Here is a 19,348-nt window from a genome sequence, read left to right on the forward strand (position 1 = left end):
ATTATATTGCTATTTATTAAGGTTTATTCTTTTGACCCCAATCTCCTGAACAAAAAAATTTGGGGCCTAAGAAAGGCAAGCTCAAGTTTTTCAAAAATTTTTAAACTTTTTATCTGACTTCAATATATCATATGCATCCAAGAATGGTCTAAGAGCCAAATCAGTTACAATGTACAGCACATCGGAAATGTCCGGATTCTATATGAAATTTACGGAATTCATTACTGATTGGGCTGACCCCGGGGCCTTAGATGTCCCCACATGCGAGTACGACATGACACAAAAAGGTCAATTTAACAGTTCTTAAATTCGTTATTACAAATCTATTGAACCTATTATTCTTGGATAGCATAATTTGGTTTCAATCAGCAATGATTCTGGTATTCAAATTGAGATGTTTATCTGACCAAAAAAATTTTAAATTCACCTTGACATCAACAATCTTCTCATTATAACCTTGAAGGGAAATATAATTAATATACAGATGTCTGTTTCCCATACAAACTAATATTTCTTGGACGATTTCACAGATCTCCCTGTCTGAATCTTTTCTTCACATGGGGAATAGCTTTCATAAAAGTACGGGAAACCTATGTTGATTATATAAAATATATGTGTATTGGTATCCAATAAGCTTTCAAATATTTTTTTCTGGCAATTGCGAATAACACCAAGAGGGATTTGGCTCGATCATACATACAGTTAAATTTATTACATAGATTATAATGATGATAATGACAATAATCAAAAGTTTGAAAATCTAGGAGTATACTGCACATTCATTCTTTACTGACCCCATCAATATTGTGCTGTGCATCCTAACATTGTCATTTGTGATATGTCGTCAACAAAATATCACTATAAAATGGACAAGGGTTCCAAACTGACCGAAGGGACGATTGGACCATGTGCTACTCGGCACACGAAACGGATGGCATACAAATGAGGTCGTCCATAAAATGACCTTGGCTGGCGTGTCATACAAATATAAAAACCTGAATGAGTTGCAGCCATAGAGTCATAGGTTTAATAAAATCAAAATTTATATCTGACCATGTTTATTCAAGTTCTAGGCTAACATAGTTTCTAACGACGTTAATATTACTTTGTAGACTTGCAAGAGAAAATTATCCTTTGTGGGGACCTCTGTATGGGGAACAGAGTCGATAATATAATCAAATCTGATAATCTCAAACTACACAATGCTTTCCACCGTATGACTGTAGGTTATATTGAGAAGAGCGTTATAACTGACTCTCATTTGGTTATTGAACGCAATTTGTGAGTTTAGTATTTAAAATATGATACTGGCATTAAGGGTATTTCTATTAATAAAAAAATCATATGGGAACAAATATAACTCGCTACAAAAATGCACTTTATGAAGTTTGTTGCTTTTCTAAGCAGACAAATACTGGTAAAATGGCTGGATAGGAAAGCGGCCGGAATAGAGAGATATATTTCATAAAAAAATGAGACAAATCTTTTGAAAATAGTAGTAGTAGTCAGATAATGAGGGAACTGTGATGGGATGTTTTCATAGATGTTCTATATTTATTAACTAACAGGACGTGGTCAGGGACATCTCAGTAGTATTCTAAAAGAGTTAAGATGTCGGACAGTTGCGCAATGATAAATGAAAACTTCTGATTTAAGCTGTCAAGTAATGACCTTGACGAAATGATTTATGATTCACACTGGAAGATAATGACGCAAGCTTATTAATCTAAACACATATGGTAGTGTTTATTTCCTTACGCACTGGTAATGCTATTCTGAAGGTGACACATTTTATGCAATGGTACAAATAACACATATGTTATACAGTGTACTTCAGATTTGAACTACTTTAGCATAGTTATGACACTTTATTTACGACTTATTCATCAACGAAAATCTCTATGTTATTTATAATAAAACATAATTATTAAAATTTCATTTATCAAATAAACGCCTTCATATTATTTTTTTCATAAACATAAAACCCATTTAATGCCTCATTAAGTCGATACTGTAGATAAATCAGTAACAAGAGACACTGAATGACATGTTATTATATATGTTACAAAAAGTTACATATTTATAGCTCTTAAAAGTTGCAAATTACATCAAAATATGCTATGTCTACAGCGCATATTTTATATCGCATAAAATTCACTCTTGTTTTTCTTTTCAACCTATAAAATAATACGTATTGAACAAAAGCAAGAATTCACATTGTCACCGATGGACGCTTAAACAACGTATCAGTCTAAACGTCAGATAGTTCCTTGGGAGACATTTGGGATAAGAACAGAACAAATATCATCCCATGCAGTCGCCTTTTTCGAAATGTAATTAGAGCAGCAGTAAGGTTCTACCTGCAAAACAGTAATTCGGACGCCAGAGGGGTATATGTATACAAAATAAACGAGACATTCTGAAAGGGGATTTTTGCTTTTCGTACAGCCGAATATGATTATATTATATGTAAACACGATACTAAATGTACTTGTTTCCACCACAGGGATTTTCAAGTTCAATGGATTGTGATGTACCCCGAGACCATTCACATGAACGTTAAAGTTGCAATGACAAATATAAACAGGATTAAAAGTGGGCGATAGAACATCGAACTTATATCAAAATGTTTGTTTTTATTTCTGCTTACATGAAGGACGTCATTTTAATTATTTTATCAATATAATACACTGATATACATAACGTACGTGCTTTAAGTTAAGGACAACTTATGCTTTTAGACGAATGGAAGCTTTTATTACCTAACTTAATAGTAATACTACGAAGGTGACACATGCTATCATATACAATAAATCACCTTTAGTTGTGACTACAGAGGCCACTTAAGTAGCCATTACGACATAACACGTTCCCATTGTCATCGCTGGACAGTTGGCGAGTTCCCACAGACAGACATTGTCTTAACTATCAAGGTCCCGCGTGTTGTTGATCATGAGTAAGTCTGATGTGTCGCCGCGCTCTCACGTCGCCATGGTCCACTGAACACTGTGATGACGTCAACCGCCGTGGCCTCCGTTGCAAGAGCTCAGCTGGTGTCCCAGGTCGGCGAAAGGTAAAGAAAATAAAAGCGGTACCAGTGTTGATGCTGTGAGTTGAGCTTTTACAGAAGACATTTTGATGGTGGATTATTTCTGCTGGGATAAATTTGATTCCTTATCTCGACGGATAACTTATTGCATTACAAACAGGATTGCAACAGGTTAGTACAAATAATATATAATATACATTTATGATATATATACATGATATACATTTATGATATATATTCTCAAAGTAAAAATAGCACATGTCGTGATTGTATGATGCTAATTTAGATAATTTATCTTTACACTAATACAACTATAATGTATAGGCAAATATCGTGACAAGAACACTAGTATACTAGTATCTTTTTGTCTGAGTTACATCTGATCACCCGATACATACAATTGTCATATTGAAAATCGTAAAGCTCCACTTATTAATGCATACCAATGGTTATCATTTAAAGTGGTGCTGGCTCTTTTTACTCAAAATACGTTATCTAGAAATTTCTTACCCGACCCTATTTTATTAAACTTCGGTAATCTAAAGAAATGTTTAACTTAAGTTCTTCATAGGAAACTATCACGAGGGGATGTTCCTTCACTTCAGATTGTTTTCTATTGTTTTTGTAATATTTTCCGAAAGAAATATTCCAATATAAGGTGTTTTCTTAGATTTGCTAACATTATATTTGGCTTAACTGAAAATCAAAATCTCAGAAAATACCTAGATATTACCCATGCTGCACACAATCCTTGGGCGTTCGAACAACATGTTAATTGCATGCTTTTAAATTTAAAAAAAATGTTTCATTGCGTAATAAAAATCTGAACGATGTTTATGAGAGTTTTACAGTAATTTATTAATTTGCTGTTTTATTTAATTGCTCCGACTGATTTACGCACCTGATATGATTATATTGCTATTCTATTAAATGTCTATTTCTTTGACCATGTCAATTATCAAAACAAACAAATTTGTAAGAACCAAGCAAGCTCAAGTCTTTCAAAGATATTTACGAAACTTTTTATCAATAATGACGCTTTCAATATATCAGATATTATCTGACCATAGACGGTGTAGAGACCAACTCAGACCAACTGTACACCACATCGTAAATGTCCGGCTCTATATTGTGTACACGGAATTCACTTACTGACGTTGGTAGATATGAATTATTTACATTAAGATAATGTCATTTACACACACGTGTACGACATGACACATAAACTGGTTTACTTACTTCTGGTATTCGTTATACAAATTATTAAATTCTGTGTGATTACACTTTCCAGGTTATTAGTTTCAATGAAAATTACCACTAAAAACAAAATCCAAGTCCGTTTGACATTAACAGAGAAAATCGACCTTTCGACGTACAAATGTAGTATGATTCTTTCATTATAATCTGAGACGTAATATCAAATATTCTGTGACGTTTTGAAACGAAATGAGTTAATGTTAAATATTATAAATTCGCAATTTGGTTGCATGCTACATGTGTACTCCATACTTACTAATCACGGATCAATTTTTCGCGACCACGTGGAAATATCAGCCATATACGGTAATACAAGTCAAAATTCAAAAGTTACAAATCAAAGGCCAGACAACCCATAAACTTGTATATAAAATCAACAAAAGGACACGGATTATTGAACCAGATTGACCGGAAGAGTAAACGCTTACGACACACGCCATCATATATAGTTCAAAGCCGGTTCTTTTTTACTGGCAAGATAACAATCAATGAACAAATCGGACCACATATTACAAGTGGAATCAGAATATTTCCCATTAACATTTAAATATCGGCCGTAATGTTTTACTGCGTTTAACCGGTATTTTTCGAATGTAGAAGATAATATGCCCTTCAGTATTCGCATCACCTTGGACATGTTAAATATACTGGGCTGGGAATGCAGAGATTATACTAAAGTGGAATGGAACATTAATTTCAGTTCACTTGACATGCAATAGGTATTAGGAGCTGACCGTGTTTGTATGCGAATACATCTTTATATGTTTGCAGCGATGCACATTTTCTTCTGCAATTCAGGCAATTTCTTTATGGTATTTCTGTGTATTCCACTAAAACTGGTCATTCTTATGCTTTAATTGTGATCAAAAGAAAAGAAGAATCTTCTTCCTGTTTTTCTCAGAACCGAACCCAATACTGCCTTAAATGACCTAATTTGTTAATAAGATGCTAAGTCGATAAACTTAAACCATTTCCAAGTATAGATCATGTAGTTGTTGCCGTTTGGTGCAGAGACTTAACCTAGTAGGGATACAATACGTTAATTGGTGCTCTAAAAAGAATACAATACCATTTGCATACTACGTCAGTAAATACTTAAAAAGTAATAAACTGAATATATTATGTTAAGTTATGATAAAGAGTTTACAAAGTTTAGTGCTAAACAGGGGCGTTCCTCCTTATAACCAGTTTCCGGGAGACCTCCGTCGCTACACGTGATCTGTGACCTTCTGTAGAGAGTGACATCATTGATGAAACAGTGTTTACATCCTTAGCTTCGACTTGTGTCTGATAAATGACATATTGATGTGTTCATTATATATCCCAGATAACCTTTCTGAACCCTTCACATTGATGGTACCTTCCACCAAATATACATCTGTAATCAAGCTTTATTGTGTAGAATGATATAAATCAGGCTACCATTCAATTCAAACAATCAATAGGCTTTCATTGATGACAGGTTATTAATCATCGTTGTCAATTATTTTTAAGTAATTACCTTTCCATAAGTTAAGCGTAAAGATTGAAAAAGATTGTTTTGTATTTTCATGATAACAGCACACACTTTAGAGCGAGAGATGAGGGGTGATTATTGATATTCTTTAAATTCAAAAGAAGTTCAGGAGTACATTGCGAAAAACACATAATTAAAACATTACACACGCAGTAAACTCGAAAACAACGTGGTGCATTTAATCAACATTATGAAAACACACAATGCGGAGAATTGATTAATAACAGAAAACAATTTTGATATGCAAGTTAGTAGTAATAAAGTGCAAAAATGGCGAAAAAGGAAGTGATAAAGTCCCGAAGTCCTTACGCAAATATTAAACAATTGGTTGTCGTATCAATAACATCAAAGGTCAAGTCCTTACAATGGTCTATAAAACTGTCAATAGTGACAATGATATACTTGAATATTTCATATATTAAGTACAGCAACAATAGAACCGATATAATAACATGTAATTTATATTATATGTCGTAAGGATTGAATAAATTACTGTATACAACCGTTCTTGTCAACAGTAATGCCATTGTTGATGTATAAATGCATGTATCAGCAAAATCGCTAATAGACAGTTGTCATTAGAACAATGGTAATCATTCTATGTATGTTTTAATATAACAAAATTAATTCAAATCCTTCTACTTAGCTTGCTGTCAGGATGGAAATTGAAGATGTCGTATGCTAATACAAATGAATATGAATTACAACATACTCAAAACAACACTATAACATATCTTGTTTTCAAATAAATAAATACTTTATTTCGTCACTTTCTTTTTCTATTGCGTCTCACTATTCAAAACATTATGTCATTTCTTCAATCGTTGTTATAACATTAAAATGTACACACTCTTAAACGACTGCAATATATGCCTTTTAAAATGATAAAACTATATAATAATGTTTCATTCATCCATTGTGACAAAATCACCACTAATAAGGTCATCGTTATTTGATACTCAAATTGATGTAGCAATGGATCAAAATTATTCTTATAGACAGGGATTCATTCTATTATACTTTAAAGACTGCGTAACATTTTAACTTCTAACAAGTTACAGAAGTACTACACTTCATTTTGACCAGTTACAGAGGTTCTACACTTCATTTTTCTTTCCTATGAATTCACTGATAAATGTCAATTGCGCTTTATCGGCTATGATGTTATTTTGATCAAACATTCGGAAAATATTAACACAGCCTCGAAACATGATGACGACAGCTAAAAGACGACAGTGTTGACAGTTTAAGCCTCGCGGCAATGACCTGACATCATGTTGAGGGAGAACCGTACATACATTATTATATATGTACGTAAGTATATATGCAAGGCCAATATGTATTTACACTAAATATCGTCTTTAAAAAACTATGTTTGTAAACAAGTATCTTTGCATGAATTTAGCACAGCACTATCGACAGTAACTGATATTTAGATAAAATTAAACACAGTGTTGATTAGTATAACTGTCCGATTGAGGGAGTTTAAGTATAACATTTAGTATAACATTAACGTCAGTTCCTACACTATTTAACTCATTGATTAGAGTTATATTTAGTAAACATTATCGTCCATAACTAAACACTATGTTATCCATTGATGAGGAGTTATATTTAGTATAACATTATCGTCAGTAACTAAAGTTCTACACTATGTTATCCATTGATGAGGAGTTATATTTAGTATAACATTATCGTCAGTAACTAAAGTTCTACACTATGTTATTCATTGATGAGGAGTTATATTTAGTATAACATTATCGTCAGTAACTAAAGTTCTACACTATGTTATTCATTGATGAGGAGTTATATTTAGTATAACATTATCGTCAGTAACTAAAGTTCTACACTATGTTATTCATTGATGAGGAGTTATATTTAGTATAACATTATCGTCAGTAACTAAAGTTCTACACTATGTTATCCATTGATGAGGAGTTATATTTAGTATAACATTATCGTCAGTAACTAGTAACTAAGTTCTACACAGTTTCACTAGTTATTCATTGATGAGGAGTTATATTTAGTATAACATTATCGTCAGTAACTAAAGTTCTACACTATGTTATTCATTGATGAGGAGTTATATTTAGTATAACATTATCGTCAGTAACTAAAGTTCTACACTATGTTATTCATTGATGAGGAGTTATATTTAGTATAACATTATCGTCAGTAACTAAAGTTCTACACTATGTTATTCATTGATGAGGAGTTATATTTAGTATAACATTATCGTCAGTAATTAAAGTTCTACACTATGTTATTCATTGATGAGGAGTTATATTTAGTATAACATTATCGTCAGTAACTAAAGTTCTACACTATGTTATTCATTGATGAGGAGTTATATTTAGTATAACATTATCGTCAGTAACTAAAGTTCTACACTATGTTATTCATTGATGAGGGGTTATATTTAGTATAACATTATCGTCAGTAACTAAAGTTCTACACTATGTTATTCATTGATGAGGAGTTATATTTAGTATAACATTATCGTCAGTAACTAAAGTTCTACACTATGTTATTCATTGATGAGGGGTTATATTTAGTATAACATTATCGTCAGTAACTAAAGTTCTACACTATGTTATTCATTGATGAGGAGTTATATTTAGTATAACATTATCGTCAGTAACTAAAGTTCTACACTATGTTATTCATTGATGAGGAGTTATATTTAGTATAACATTATCGTCAGTAACTAAAGTTCTACACTATGTTAGGAGTTATATTTAGTATAACATTATCGTCAGTAACTAAAGTTCTACACTATGTTAGGAGTTATATTTAGTATAACATTATCGTCAGTAACTAAAGTTCTACACTATGTTATTCATTGATGAGGAGTTATATTTAGTATAACATTATCGTCAGTAACTAAAGTTCTACACTATGTTATTCATTGATGAGGAGTTATATTTAGTATAACATTATCGTCAGTAACTAAAGTTCTACACTATGTTATTCATTGATGAGGAGTTATATTTAGTATAACATTATCGTCAGTAACTAAAGTTCTACACTATGTTATTCATTGATGAGGGGTTATATTTAGTATAACATTATCGTCAGTAACTAAAGTTCTACACTATGTTATTCATTGATTAGGAGTTATATTTAGTATAACATTATCGTCAGTAACTAAAGTTCTACACTATGTTATTCATTGATGAGGAGTTATATTTAGTATAACATTATCGTCAGTAACTAAAGTTCTACACTATGTTATTCATTGATGAGGAGTTATATTTAGTATAACATTATCGTCAGTAACTAAAGTTCTACACTATGTTATTCATTGATGAGGAGTTATATTTAGTATAACATTATCGTCAGTAACTAAAGTTCTACACTATGTTATTCATTGATGAGGAGTTATATTTAGTATAACATTATCGTCAGTAACTAAAGTATTAATTAGTATAACATTATCGTCGTAACTAAGTTCTACACTATGTTTTAGAGAGTTAGTTTATTTAGTATAACATTATCGTCAGTAACTAAAGTTCTACACTATGTTATTCATTGATGAGGGGTTATATTTAGTATAACATTATCGTCAGTAACTAAAGTTCTACACTATGTTATTCATTGATGAGGAGTTATATTTAGTATAACATTATCGTCAGTAACTAAAGTTCTACACTATGTTATTCATTGATGAGGAGTTATATTTAGTATAACATTATCGTCAGTAACTAAAGTTCTACACTATGTTAGGAGTTATATTTAGTATAACATTATCGTCAGTAACTAAAGTTCTACACTATGTTATTCATTGATGAGGAGTTATATTTAGTATAACATTATCGTCAGTAACTAAAGTTCTACACTATGTTATTCATTGATGAGGAGTTATATTTAGTATAACATTATCGTCAGTAACTAAAGTTCTACACTATGTTATTCATTGATGAGGAGTTATATTTAGTATAACATTATCGTCAGTAACTAAAGTTCTACACTATGTTATTCATTGATGAGGAGTTATATTTAGTATAACATTATCGTCAGTAACTAAAGTTCTACACTATGTTATTCATTGATGAGGAGTTATATTTAGTATAACATTATCGTCAGTAACTAAAGTTCTACACTATGTTATTCATTGATGAGGGGTTATATTTAGTATAACATTATCGTCAGTAACTAAAGTTCTACACTATGTTATTCATTGATGAGGAGTTATATTTAGTATAACATTATCGTCAGTAACTAAAGTTCTACACTATGTTATTCATTGATGAGAGTTATATTTAGTATAACATTATCGTCATTAACTAAAGATCTACACTATGTTATTCATTGATGAGGAGTTATATTTAGTATAACATTATCGTCAGTAACTAAAGTTCTACACTATGTTATTCATTGATGAGGAGTTATATTTAGTATATATAACATTATCGTCAGTAACTAAAGTTCTACACTATGTTATTCATTGATGAGGAGTTATATTTAGTATAACATTATCGTCAGTAACTAAAGTTCTACACTATGTTATTCATTGATGAGGAGTTATATTTAGTATAACATTATCGTCAGTAACTAAAGTTCTACACTATGTTATTCATTGATGAGGGGTTATATTTAGTATAACATTATCGTCAGTAACTAAAGTTCTACACTATGTTATTACATTGATAGGAGTGTTAGGAGTTATATTTAGTATAACATTATCGTCAGTAACTAAAGTTCTACACTATGTTATTCATTGATGAGGAGTTATATTTAGTATAACATTATCGTCAGTAACTAAAGTTCTACACTATGTTATTCATTGATGAGGGGGTTATATTTAGTATAACATTATCGTCAGTAACTAAAGTTCTACACTATGTTATTCATTGATGAGGAGTTATATTTAGTATAACATTATCGTCAGTAACTAAAGTTCTACACTATGTTATTCATTGATGAGGAGTTATATTTAGTATAACATTATCGTCAGTAACTAAAGTTCTACACTATGTTATTCATTGATGAGGAGTTATATTTAGTATAACATTATCGTCAGTAACTAAAGTTCTACACTATGTTATTCATTGATGAGGAGTTATATTTAGTATAACATTATCGTCAGTAACTAAAGTTCTACACTATGTTATTCATTGATGAGGAGTTATATTTAGTATAACATTATCGTCAGTAACTAAAGTTCTACACTATGTTATTCATTGATGAGGGGTTATATTTAGTATAACATTATCGTCAGTAACTAAAGTTCTACACTATGTTATTCATTGATGAGGAGTTATATTTAGTATAACATTATCGTCAGTAACTAAAGTTCTACACTATGTTATTCATTGATGAGGAGTTATATTTAGTATAACATTATCGTCAGTAACTAAAGTTCTACACTATGTTAGGAGTTATATTTAGTATAACATTATCGTCAGTAACTAAAGTTCTACACTATGTTATTCATTGATGAGGAGTTATATTTAGTATAACATTATCGTCAGTAACTAAAGTTCTACACTATGTTATTCATTGATGAGGAGTTATATTTAGTATAACATTATCGTCAGTAACTAAAGTTCTACACTATGTTATTCATTGATGAGGAGTTATATTTAGTATAACATTATCGTCAGTAACTAAAGTTCTACACTATGTTATTCATTGATGAGGAGTTATATTTAGTATAACATTATCGTCAGTAACTAAAGTTCTACACTATGTTATTCATTGATGAGGGGTTATATTTAGTATAACATTATCGTCAGTAACTAAAGTTCTACACTATGTTATTCATTGATGAGGAGTTATATTTAGTATAACATTATCGTCAGTAACTAAAGTTCTACACTATGTTATTCAATTGATGAGGAGTTATATTTAGTATAACATTATCGTCAGTAACTAAAGTTCTACACTATGTTATTCATTGATGAGGGTTATATTTAGTATAACATTATCGTCAATAACTACACTATGTTAGTATAACTTATCCCTTTCCACTAATCAGTAAAATACATGAAATTACATTGTGTCAGACTATATTGCGTCAAAAGCCTTATTTTACCATTACTTATTATCGCTTAAGAGTAAGGTAGACAAATAATACATTTTTTGTAGTCACAAGTCAATATATTAGCTGATGTCCATTCATTAACCCTTTAATAGTTCTTTCTTTATTGATACAATGACGTGATGCGGGGGTCACATTTTGTAGAGATCAATAAGATATTTGTGTTATACTGTCAACAAGAAAAGGTGTCCATGCTGTAATGGAAGTTGTTGCATACTATAAACAAATGATTACAAACATAGATTTGGTCTGTGACTTCGTAATGCGGACTTTTAGAGTTATTTTGTCATTGTGGTGCGACAACTTTCGTAGGAAGTGATATACATAATTATGTATGTATGTTTATGAGGGATATAATACAGAAATGACTGATAGATTGAAAACAACGGTACCTTGTTATGTTATTTATCATTGCCGACCTTACAGTAACCGACAGATTCGTTTACATCAGCAATCCAATTAAAGACGCGCCATGTATAACAATTAACTCAATTAATGTTACGTACGAAATTCTCAACACATACTATATATACGTGTGAGCAGACGACATTCACTTTAACCTAGGGGCTTTATACATTAAAATCTGTTAAGGGATTGAACCACACGTGTTAGTATGTTCAGAATAAAAATGGATGATTTTTATTTTAATTTACTTAACTTTGAGCTACTGTTGTTTTGATTTCTATTTGTTTTGTGAAAAATGTTTTTGAAAACAAGTCGAACAAAACGTATGTCTTAAGGGAGGGAAAAACTAACAAATTGGGAAAAACTCACAAACTGGTGTATTGAAGATACATTGTTGTTTTAGCATTGTATCAGTTGATTGTTATTGTCTTATTATTCAAATGAGTAACAAATTACTCCAGGGTATAACATAACAAACATGTTATTATTGTACAGGGGGAGAGAGCCTCTTGTCTAATGTTACCAAGTCATTATTAAACCTACTCATTTAATTAAAGTTTTTTTTTAAATGAAATAATGATATGTATCTGTCGGCACATACTCAGCGAAAACAATTTATTGCTAAGGTGAGGACATTAGGAAGCAATGTTATTAAACATGTCAACATGACTGTATATATAAATCTAAGTATCTTTACCTTCGGGCCTTAGTATACACACAACTTTGTGCAATAGGTGATAGCAGACCTTCACTGTTAATTGATCTCATTACTCCATAAACGATAACTCACAGGTAGAGTGTATGGTTCACCCCAGGCATGCGACAAGACAGTCGACTTTAGTGTGTATTTGACGTAGTGACAAACAGGCCCAGGTCCTCAGCATTAACAACATCCTCCAAGATCTGGTGAAACTCGGCTAATGACACCCATGCAATCCTCCTGAGAGACACCAAGATAACTATCAACAATAGGTACATTTTATTACCAAAACTCAATGAGAAGAAAACAGCTTGGAGCATGCGGATATGACGGATGAGCGTTTTTAGTTCATTTTATGGATGTTTACTGTATAAACATCACCAATATAAAAACAGTGTTCTTTCTACCTGGGATTTATTTTATTTTCTTCTGTTTACAGTGAAGCATTAGATAATGGCCAACACTGACAGTACTAGTTCTCCTACCCGTCGGCGGAGCAGTGATGGACTTATGGACACTGCGGACACTCTAGTGGACAGACTGGACGAGCTGGCAGACATCCTAACCTCAGTCGAAGACGAGTACGTCAAGGTACGTACTCCACAGGTAAATATCGTTTATAAATTAAGTAGAAGTAGCTTCTAGTACTCTCTTAAAGTATGTCGTAGTAGTGCATATTGTAGTACATCATCGGTTACCCACGTTAACCAGTCTATGTAGTATGGTATAGAATAGCTTATCGTAGAATTATATAACTGTCCATAAAATAGTTAAACTAGAATAAATATTAATCGTTATATTATACTTATATAGCTAAGCATGTGCAGTTTAATACGAACATTGAAACAGCTTTTCTATATATGCACGGACATTTAAATTACATCGTAAAGTGGAAGCTGGAAACATTATGAATTTTCATTATGATCCTGATGTACACAATTTGATAGTCATTTTGTCTGTCATAAACCATTCATATCTGTAGCTGTTGCTTTTAGAGCCATGCTTGACGATTGTCTTACTTTAACAAGTATTTCTTGTGTCCTATTGAAACAAGAACCACCAAGAAAGAAATTATTCTGCTACTTCTATTAAATATTACATTAAAATTATACCGCCAATTATGTCTTTATAGTGAAGGTTAACATCACAAAACGAGAACTTGCCTTTATGGACGTACAGAAACTTTACTGACCGGTTCTGAACTATATTTAAATAAGCAACATCAACTGTTGACAAAACCGTCATCCAATAAATCATTATTTAAAAGTGGAACGAATTTAGGCAACTATTGCACTTTGTTGCAATATTTAAAAAAAAAAATATCCAATTGTGACATAGACATGCTATTGATCAATTATCTCGCTTTGTGTATTAATGCACCTGAATTTATATAGAATTTTGTTGATGTAATTTATCGGTCCAAATACATCGACAGGCCTTGTGCATCAGTTCTTTATTACATTGTACCTTGGACCATATGTTTAACAATAAAGCAGAGAGCGAGATGTATGCCAAAACTATTAGTATTTTATTTATCTTATCTAACTTGAATTTTATCTAATGTGCTTCAGCTTGCCAGTTATGTGTGCGAGCATACAAACTTCTAATTAGACGTTTATACATAATTACATATGTTTGTTTCAGTTAAACCATCATCATTCTATCTCAACATTGCCCTGATACTGTACTTGCTTAATTAAAATATGATTAATCTTGATTGAGCTTATACGTATTTTTTTCCACGACTTTCTTTTTTTTATATCTTACTTTACTATACATCCTAGAGCAAAAAAAATAATATTACCGAAATGTTTGGTCGACGACTTAAACAAGTAGTAAATCTTATCACCTGAAATTATGCTGTTCCAACGTGTAATTTGATAGCAAAGAGAAGATGGAAGTGTGAGCATTGAGCATATGATAAATGGCGATTGGGGAAAAAATCCGGAGAAAATACAAAATGAGATTAACATGTTATTTCGTTAGTATATACATATATATAATAGTACCCATTCGTCACAAATGATTTATTATTTTATTATGGATATTGTACATAACTTTCTAATTATTGATGGCTTACAAGATTCCATCACGTAGCTTAAGTAACTTTTTCAATTACATGTACTTCGCATATTAGGATTTATCAAAAAGTAATTGTTATTTGAATTTAGTACATAATTTTATTGGTTGGTTGAATTGATGGTTCCATGTGCTTTACATTTCATTTTTTCATGATTAAGTATACATTATTAATTAGTATTTAACAGGACATATAGTATTGGATGCTGGTTGTCTTTACGGGCTACTTACCTAATTCGTACATGTAGTTCTCTACACTTCTCGTGAATACATCTTTTTATTTGCTCGTCCAGTTTAAGACTTTTAAAAGGTAATTGTCTTAATCATATGATTAATGTTTTTCCCCATTTACTACAAATTCTGTGACTATATCTTTACTAAAATCAGTAAATAGGTAGAGAATGGATTTCTTTAAAATCTCACAAAATTTTGTAAAGTTATCAGTTAACAGAATTTAAATGTATCTCTTGATTTCAAAATTTTCGTTAACCTGTGATTAGCTTAATCACCTTTTTAACAACTGGGCCCTGTTGTTTTGAAATTGTTTGACAGTATGATAAATTAAATAACTTTTAGTAAGTTACTCTATATATTTCACGTAGACAAAATCATGTAGATGTTACACGGGCCTCGAGGCATGCGCATATTAATTCAAATTAATTTGTATAACTTAATACAATTCGGATATGAATACGTTATTACCTTATTTCTTGCATTAACAATTTATAACGGAAAAATATATATCCACTCACAATATTATACCATTCAACGTTGTTTTCTTCGTTGTTAATTTTGATATAACAATAACTCATGATGAATATTAAATCCACATGGAGGACAGGTCAGTGAGTAATAAACTAGAAACACTAAGAGGAAAGCTAGAAAAATCAAATGGTTTGCAAAAACACATATCTTCAACATCAAGTAAGTTCAATACAAAACTATTTAAATTGGTCCTGTCTATCGCAAGTCAAACGTTGCAAAATTCAAAAATATATATATTCAATAAATAAAAATATGTTTCAATAGTTTTCAATATATATGTGATAAATATATATGTGTTCAATATTTACTCAGATGCATGTGCGATGTTTTAAAAATATTTATGCGATATTTAAATATGTTTGTGGTTATTTAAAATATATATGTGATAAAATGCATATTTATGATCAATAAATGTGGTAAAAACATACATTCGATAATTGCATTCTGAGTAAGGTTTGTTTTAACAGATTTCATTGGCTGTTACATATAAGATGGCTGTACCCTCATATAATGAATATAAAAGAATTTAGATGCAGATGTATATATGACCTTTTCACTCTCAAATAAAATTTTAATTCATGACATTGTGCTAGATCTACCCGTATTTCATTTGATAACATCTTAATGACCTCATCCCGGCCACGCCAAAAGGGGTCAGATGCTGAAATTAAAATAACGTTACAGTAATGTTACTTGAGGTGGGACACCACATAGCATTCTTATTTGGCTTACAGGTTTTTAATATAAAAGTACTGAAACGACATCTGCAAGTAAAGAAACAATTTCTGTAATTACCGAAACCACATGTACTTTAAATCCCTCTTTACGACTGTAGAGGTCAGTAAAATTCGTAAGGGTGCAAGATGCATGGCGGCCTCTTTTTAATAGCTAATGAAATCCGTTGTTACAAACCATACCCAGAATGCAATTATCGAATGTATATATTTTTACCACATTTATTGAACATATATATATGCATTTCATCACATAAATATATATGGAAAATACTGGACATAGATAATTTTATCACGTATATAATGAAGAATATTGAACATATATTTTTAATTTATTGAATATATATATTTTGAATTTTGCAACGTTTGACTTGTCATACCCGTCGACTCAACTTACGATTACAAAAAAGTCACATCAAAATTAATTAATAAGACATTGTTTTCTTTCCTCAGATTGAAGACGAAGAGTTCGACAGACGACAGATAAACCAGACACCTCCTGACCCTCATGCTAGAAAAAAGAACAGTCTCAAGCGGCTCAAAGAAGGTTTGGAGTCCGCGAGGGCCCTCATAGCATGTCTAAAGCGGGAAAAATGGCGTCTAAGCAGACGTAAACAAAGCGTAGAACTGAGGATGGGTGAACTGGAGGACTATAAAAGTCATCTAAAAGAAGACATGGTAATTTTATTTGCATGTTTTCCATTTGAAACTTTTCCATTGCATTTATGTAAAGAGAACAACTGCTAGATAAAAATCCTTCTATCTTGAGTCTGAATGACCTTAGTTGTGGATTGGCCGTGAAACTCAAACAAAAAAATCTATCTTGAGGCATTAAAAGTTTGACATATAAGTAATTCAGATTAATCTGAATCATGACATGATATTTAATTGTTCTTTTTGTTCATGGTGGCTTATTCCCTGGCTAATGCAAGTGCAGATTTATCCAAAGTTGCCACACAATCAATGCACTCTAAACATTTTCAGTTTTCTTTTATTTTCAGACATCTTTAAACGAAACTGTGGACATATTAAGTATGCGGGTGGTTGACCTTGAAAATGACCTTTGCGAGGCCCAGGAACGACAGGAAAGTCTAGAATGCGAGAACGAACAGTTGTCAGCGAGATTAAATGTGGCCGAATTTAACTGTAGAGGTACGAATGTTCACTTTTTGAAGGATAAAATATTTATTTAATATTTTACAACTCCTACTTAATAACGTTATTCAGAAGACGGATCCTCAATGACAAATGACAGTTAATTGTGATTGCTTTTGTGGTATATTGTGAGCTATCATTCACCTGTATTGCATCCTCACGTTTCTTTGTGTCAAAAATGTTTTAAAATTGTTTTTTTTTTTTTTTCATTTTTATGTTATACAGAGTTCGAATGCCACAAAACCGACCTACAAGAAGAACTAGAAAACGTTCGTAAGCTGAGGACTGATTCCTGTCTGCGCCAGGAAAACGAAGAGATTCAATCTGAAATGGAAATTCTACAAGAGGAAAACCACCGTCTCAAGGAGATGATACGACAACTCGAAGAGGAGGGTAAACCCCAGAATCAAGACGGCGGGGCATTTATGGAACAGAGTGAGAAAAAATCCGAACAGAAAGACATTTCAAGTGAAATTGAACAGTTAAATATGGACACCCCTACATTAGTGTAGGTTCAGTGTATTGTAAGCAGATCGCTTTTAGCTGTGAATTTACAGACAACGAATAGCGTCTTCAATTACCGAAAGCCTACGAAAGTCTGTTGGGACTATAAATGGCTCATATAGGGTCATAATTGAAAATGTGATTTTTAGTTTAAATACACTGTATTATGATGTTCAAGTGGTTCTAGGTTCGAGACTGAAGCCAATGTAATTTTCGTTTTGTGACACGGATACTGTTGTTTCCTAAAACACAATACATGTACTTTATTTACTCTAGTTAGTCTGCCTGATGAGACCGTGTTTTATTAATTGGACAGTTTTAGCAGTGGGCCTTCATTGTTAGCTGTTTTGACATCACTGTGAATGGTTACTATGTACGGATTCAATATCCGAATTATCATTATCAGTATCAGAGATAACTATCATTCTTTCACCAGGTAATTTTCTTCGTAATTTACTCATGTGTAGTAGTCCGCCTGGTCCAATATCTGCTTCAAATGACGACATATATTATTTACAATTCCGCATAAATTTACATAAATGTCGATAATGTTGTATGGAGTCAGGCTTTGTGTCATATATTTGTTTTGATGAAATAAAATATTATTCAAACACTAAATCAACTTTGACTTAAATATTCGAGAAACATGTATACAATTTACTGATCCATTATATGATAACTCACTAGTAATTAATGATATTAGTCCAAAATTTCAAAAACACATACAAGAGCAATATCTACATCGAAACAAAACCGTATTCGAACACACTATCTATACATAGAAAATTATATAATTGCTTTGTTATCACTGATAAATTTGAAGATAGGATGTCCAAGGAGAGTGAACGTCTTCTGCTTCATAAGCAACAGCTTACTCACGAAGGATTTATGTCATCTCGGGCAAGTATGAAAGTAAATTACAATCTCAAAGATGTAAAGAAATGTGTCTTAGCTAAGTTAAAGGTGTCTTAGCTAAGAAACATTCAAAATTCCTTGCTATCAAATGAGACGGGAAAAGGAACTTTCGCTCAAGATTCAAAAACTGAATCTGCTAATCGTCTCTCACTCGTGACTCGTTCTATGATTTCCTCGAAGCCTAGAACGAAAATAAATGTCAATCATTTCAACAAGCTAAAGACTA

General features: G+C 31.6%; 1 protein-coding gene across 3 annotated transcripts; it reads left to right on the plus strand.

The window, feature by feature from the left end:
- The first annotated feature begins 2,934 nt into the window (after nt 1-2,934).
- LOC138318429 (myosin heavy chain, clone 203-like) lies at nt 2,935-18,825 on the plus strand. 3 transcript variants are annotated; one of them, XM_069260769.1, is made up of 5 exons: nt 2,935-3,220; nt 13,410-13,561; nt 17,002-17,226; nt 17,550-17,700; nt 17,929-18,825. In XM_069260769.1, the coding sequence occupies exons 2-5, from the start codon at nt 13,424-13,426 to the stop codon at nt 18,213-18,215; spliced, it is 801 nt and encodes a 266-aa protein (XP_069116870.1). In that variant the 5' UTR covers nt 2,935-3,220; nt 13,410-13,423; the 3' UTR covers nt 18,216-18,825. The 3 variants fall into 3 exon arrangements, with proteins under 3 accessions (XP_069116870.1, XP_069116867.1, XP_069116868.1); XM_069260766.1 differs by having other exon boundaries at nt 2,937-3,220; nt 13,410-13,576; XM_069260767.1 differs by lacking the exon at nt 2,935-3,220 and adding an exon at nt 13,017-13,242 and having other exon boundaries at nt 13,410-13,576.
- Nucleotides 18,826-19,348: the final 523 nt, after the last annotated feature.

The sequence above is a fragment of the Argopecten irradians genome, chromosome 3 (assembly GCF_041381155.1).
Source record: "Argopecten irradians isolate NY chromosome 3, Ai_NY, whole genome shotgun sequence".
In the NCBI taxonomy this organism is placed as follows: domain Eukaryota; kingdom Metazoa; phylum Mollusca; class Bivalvia; order Pectinida; family Pectinidae; genus Argopecten; species Argopecten irradians.

Bases quoted from the DNA above. Each gene is read 5' to 3' on its own strand.
- LOC138318429 (XM_069260766.1), top strand. From the start codon at position 13,424: ATGGCCAACACTGACAGTACTAGTTCTCCTACCCGTCGGCGGAGCAGT. The intron at 17,227-17,549 runs GTAATTTTATTT...TTTTATTTTCAG, and splicing joins GTCATCTAAAAGAAGACATG to ACATCTTTAAACGAAACTGT. The intron at 17,701-17,928 runs GTACGAATGTTC...TATGTTATACAG, and splicing joins GGCCGAATTTAACTGTAGAG to AGTTCGAATGCCACAAAACC.